General features: G+C 31.2%; 1 protein-coding gene across 1 annotated transcript in view; it reads left to right on the top strand.

Moving 5' to 3' along the window:
- The window catches only part of LOC111640350 (DBH-like monooxygenase protein 1), a 12,417-nt gene extending 8,999 nt beyond the window's left edge, over positions 1-3,418 (top strand). The window contains exons 12-14 of the mRNA XM_023386365.1: positions 2,016-2,149; positions 2,691-2,856; positions 3,184-3,418. Of these exons, the coding sequence (XP_023242133.1) occupies positions 2,016-2,149; positions 2,691-2,856; positions 3,184-3,258 (375 nt within the window). The 3' untranslated portion in view covers positions 3,259-3,418. The remainder of the gene's footprint in view (positions 1-2,015; positions 2,150-2,690; positions 2,857-3,183) is intronic.
- The last annotated feature ends 2,116 nt before the right edge of the window (positions 3,419-5,534 follow it).

The following is a 5,534-nucleotide window of genomic DNA, read 5'->3' as shown; positions in this document are numbered from 1 at the left end:
ATAAATTCTTCCATCTCCCGAAAGAGGCATCCCCGAGCTAACCAGCTATTTAACGCAGTTTTGTCAACAAAATTCTGGGCTAGGTCATAGGGTTGTCTGCCGTAGAGTGTGTTTTGAACTCACGATTGCTTAAGTGTCTATGCATTTTATATGTTCTGTCTTGTCCATATGATGCAAATGTAAGTTTAATGGTGATTTTATTTGAGTCTGCTAGACTTATTGCTTTATGTAACTGTGATGTTTCTTGCTTTTGTAGAAAAACTCTCGCAATGCTCTTGTAGTGAAGGTTTACTATATCAATCAGACCACGTCCGCCATCTTTATGTGGAAGGATTAATCTTTCTATGGCAGATTTAAGATGACGTTGTTTATGCTTAGTAAGTGTTGTTCTTGTTTTCATTTGGAGTTGCTCAAGATCTGTGCGAGTCCAATGTATAACTCCAAAAGAATAAGTAAGTACTGGGACGACATATGTGTTTATTGCTTTAACATCATTTTATTTCATCAGTGAATGAAATACAAGCATAAGAAACACAACAACTGCGATAAAAATATATAAATAAAACTTCAAATTAATAGAATATGTAAAAGTTCACGTCACACCTTTCACCTTGTGACGGCACACCAGTGTGTCGCGGTACACCGGTCGCGGAACACTGCTATAAGTTATTACTTGTAAATTAAAGAACGATTACTACTTGCTAATAGTTGCCAACAAAAACTTGAAATACAATTGAATGAAACATTGTACTGGAAGCCTCTATAATCATTATCTATTCAAGAATTTTCGAAATTCTGTTATGGGATGAGATATTACACAAAACACAAGTGGCTCACCAGTGGCCGAGTGAATGAAATCATTGAACACTGACAATTGGTCGTGGGTTCGCTCCTGGCCACGCGCGAACGCGGAGTTTTTCAGGTTTTCTTCACATTAGTAACATCTAAATAGGGGTCAGTTCCCCTAAAAGGCTTCCTGAAGGCATCCCCCTTAGTAGATCACGTTTTCCTGTAATACAGAAACTTTCATACAAAAAATATGATCTAATTATTAACATCGAAATACAATAAAAAGTACGACTATTACCTGCAGATAAAAGAACAGAAGCCAGAACGAAATATAACTGATGAAAGTATCAGAATCACTTATTTTACGTCGCTATTATTGCTACTAAAATTTTCGAGATGCACATAATTAATGAGATATTAGATAAAGCACGGTTTTTAAAACTGTTTTCGCCCTGTGGGCACTCAGACGGCCTTTCGTAGCAAGTCCGACATATCTGGACAGACCATCCTCCGAAAAATTTCTGGATTTTTTGACCTATCTGGATAAACCCCGTGTCACCAAAGTGGAACCGATTTATTCTGTTTTGTTATTGCACTCAATGGAAACTCGTATGCTCACTCGACTCATTACATTCAATCGGTCAATCGTAATAATTCGTTTGGAATTTTTATATTTGGCTAACTTTTCGTATATTTTCCAGATATTTTGAATGCATTCTACCCATTGTGCCAGGAAGAAAATTAGGCGATAATGGCTGAAAAAGGCAAAGAAAAAGCATTTCTTTGTATATGAAACGAAAAGTATTACAATTGGAAGCTGGTGAGCATCAAATCAATATGGATGCTTCTTTTATTTTGGCAATAAGAACAATTCTAAAAATACAGATAAAAACTTCAGTTATAACAAGCTCACGTTTCTTTTTTTCGCAACATGCAAGTTTAAAAAGCCATTTATTTAAAGAAATGGGAAAATGCTTAGTATTTGAGTATATGAACAAACTCAATAATTAATAGTTATAAAAAGGATAAAAGCCATTTTCAATGATATTTATAAAGAAACCAGAGATAAGTCAGAAAAATCTATAGCTATCAGAAGTTGATTTGATACATTTCAGGAAAGAAATAAATCTTTGTAACACGTGTATAACCGGATGGCCGAATCATTAATAAAATACAAGATTATAAAGAATAATATATCATTTAAATAAATTTATTATATTTTTTAGGGAGGATTATCGACGAAACAAGAAATGTGTCTGGCATTTTTTGGTTATTATCCAAGATTAAACATATCCTATTTAACTAGTTGCCCGTCACCCTACAATATTGTGACAAAACTCGGAGTCAAAGAAATGTCAGAGTAAGTTAAATATCTTAATATAGTTGAATCACTATTCACTTTTTCTTTCTGATAATGTATAAATACAATAATATGTATCAAGAAATGGTAAAATTTCAGAAGTTTACAATGGAAATAGATCTGTAATTTAGATTTACTCTTTATTTTAAACACTAGTAAAAGTAACATTTTATTTATTCTATAACTTTTAATTTTTAAGTCTTATTTTATTCAGATTTTTATACATTACAGTCAATTTATTTTCACAAAGCAAATCGTAAATTCGAGAGAAATAAAAACGCTTTAATAAATTTTAATTTATTCTAAATTTTACTAAATTCATCGACTTAACAGTTAAATTTGTAAGCTCTATTGCTTATGTTATATTGATTATTTTAATGATCTTGAAAATTTTCTCCCTTTAAATCGACCAATTTAATATGGAATATTTCTTGTTTAATTTAATAAATATTTCAAAATATTTAAGTTTTAATTTAATATTAATTGGCACAAACACCGAATTTGAATAATGAAAGTTTATTGACATGAGTTATTTTTTCAGTGATGACAGATTCGTTATTTCACCATTAACTGGAAAGAATCAGAGTTATTACGAGTTTCTGAATACTTATCCATGGGATTATCAATCTGTAAATTCTGTACAGAATGCAATGAGATACGGTCCTCAAATAAATATTTGCGCTGATAGAGGAGGAAAAGGAATACTGGTAATTTAATTTCGTATTTAGTGTTTTAACTTAAGATTTGTGGCTCTAGTTCTTGTTTGGATTGGTAATTTTACAACAATCTTTTTAATTCTACACTGTCTTTAAATTTGCCATAATTCCGTTTTATATATTTCGTTGCTGGTTTTTAGATTTTCACATACAACTCTTCGATTTTCCTTGTTAAATCGTCAAATCTGAACGTGTGATCAATCTTTTTTCTTATCACATTTAATATGCAGATTAATTAAGTATTATGTATTTCATACATATATATATATATATTAGTTTTTGAGATTAAAATTAATTCGTAGTTATTATTATTTTCAGACTTTTGTTCTATCCAAATATCCTAAAGTGAAGAAGATTCACGAAGAAAAGTACAAATGTAGAAGTAATAAGTAAATGAAATTTATATCTCGTAACATCGCCCGCATGCTTATGTGTGATTCTTAAGGAAATATAAAAGTATGATTAACGATTGAGATTAAAATTTTCACAAAATTACTACATTAATTAACTCATAAATAAACAAATTCCATCGAAACGAAGTGTGTAACAGAAGAATGCGGCTTGAATTTATAATAAATAAATTTAACTTTTTCAAATTTGGAAAAATATAATAGAATTGCAATAATAATAATAAAAATTCATTTAATGTTACAAATAAAGTAAATAATTTATGAAGATATATGAATCCACGTATAGATTTCGATTTAGCTATTCGTTCTATATTGATATATTGATACAATCGAATCTACATTTACGCCAGGGTTTTCTTTTCCGGAATCGTCGCTTATACGATTCTTTCAAATACTAGAAAATCACAGTAAATCATACAATATTCTCCATAAACTTCATAAAATAATTATTAAATAAAATGTTTTGCAGGAGTATTAAATGGATACTTATTATAGCGAGATAGAAGCCGAAGTTTTAAGCGAAAACGTGTACGTCAAACTGAACGTCCGACGTACACGTCGCTTTCCTGAAAGCCTAGAAGTTTGACAATGGTGTTTGGATAGTCAACAGAATCATGCTCGACATTTCAAACACCATTGTCAAACTTCTAGGCTTACAGGAAAGCGGCGCTAAACGTCCGACGTACACGTTTTCGCGTTTAAAACTTCGGCCTCAACCTCGCTAATAATCGTGTTAAAAAGAAAAATATTCTGAAGAAGCGATGTTTAGAAACTAAACTGACTAAATAGGAAATGAAAACTCGTTGAAATTAAAAGTGGAACTCGAGCTAATGTACTGAATTATTATTTTATGCTGTAGTTTAATAAAAGATTTATAATGACTAAATAATTCTTGATTTTACTCTCACTACAATCCAGAACTTAGTGAGAATTATTTCGCGAAAATTTAAATTCCAATCGAAAAAAGTAAAAAAAAAATACACGAATTGCATACATTAGAATTTGTATAAACATGACTTCTGTGAATTTAAAGTCGAGCCAATTCTATACCATTGCAGCTCCTATGTTTTCGGAAGAGTATCTGAATGGTTCATTTTAAATTATACAAATTACAAAAACCCGAAACTCTAATATTAACAAACTATCTTCCAGATTTTTATAGGGCTACATTAAACCTATTTAACAGTTGCAGAAATTGAAAATAATAATAATCAAGCTTTCACGAAATTCTCTTCGTTTGGATTTGACTCTTTTCAAATCTAATGTATAGTTAAAAATTCTAATTTGTTTTCTTAAATTCTTGAAGTTTCTCTGTGAAAGCATTATTTATGTAGCATACAAATTTTTATAATAACAATAATAACAATAACAATTCTTAAAATATTTTAAGAATTGATTCCTTCACAAATTGTAGAATATATCGCCTATTATCGAAATAATGATAATCGTGTATAACAGGAATTCCAATGGCATAAGCAATTCAGAATTTTGTTCAATTTCGCTGATATATATTTCTTTAGATGGTTTTAAATGGAATTATTTTAATTACGATTATTCTTTTAGTTTTTGTAATGTTGAGATAAGGCAATGCAACACGCAAGCGATCTGTTAAGGAGAGCTCTTCCCGTAAGGGCTTTCTACGGAAAACTGGGCTTTTATTTAGGTGTTAAACATGTAAAGGAAACCCAAAAACCGGTGCCTCTAGCCATTTATTCAGGCACCAACCACGAGCAGTAATTGATGGTTTGATCCATTTGGCTACATTCTATGTTATATATATGTTACGGTTATATAAAGTAATATAAAGTTTTGTATAAAGTTATACAAACTTTGATGAAGAATTAAAATTTATATAATTCACTTAACGCACTCAAACTTGTATTTAACCCTTCATTTTTATCATTACCGTATTTATTAGAGAGGTTGCGGCCGACGTTTTCATCGCGAAAACATGTACGTTGGACGTTCAGCGCCGCCTTCCTGTAAGTCTAGAAGTTTGACAATGGCATTTGGAACGTCAGTGGAATCATGCTCGACGTACCAAACGCTATTGTCAAACTTCTAAGCTTACAGGAAGGCGGCGCTGAACGTCCAACGTACACGTTTTCGCGATGAAAACGTCGGCCGCAACCTCTATTATTACAGTGAACCTCGTTAAATGGAATTGTGTTAATTCAAAGCTGTCTATACGTCCTGGACACAGTATATAGGGTTTTCGATATAATCGGATTTTGTTAAGTCGAAATTGTCGACACTTTT

The sequence above is a fragment of the Centruroides sculpturatus genome, unplaced genomic scaffold (genome assembly GCF_000671375.1).
Source record: "Centruroides sculpturatus isolate CEXI.00-Female unplaced genomic scaffold, Cexi_2.0 scaffold1321, whole genome shotgun sequence".
Taxonomy (NCBI): Eukaryota; Metazoa; Arthropoda; class Arachnida; order Scorpiones; family Buthidae; genus Centruroides; species Centruroides sculpturatus.
The sequence above is the reverse complement of the archived record's forward strand: the minus strand, read 5'-3'. Positions and strand labels throughout refer to the sequence as shown.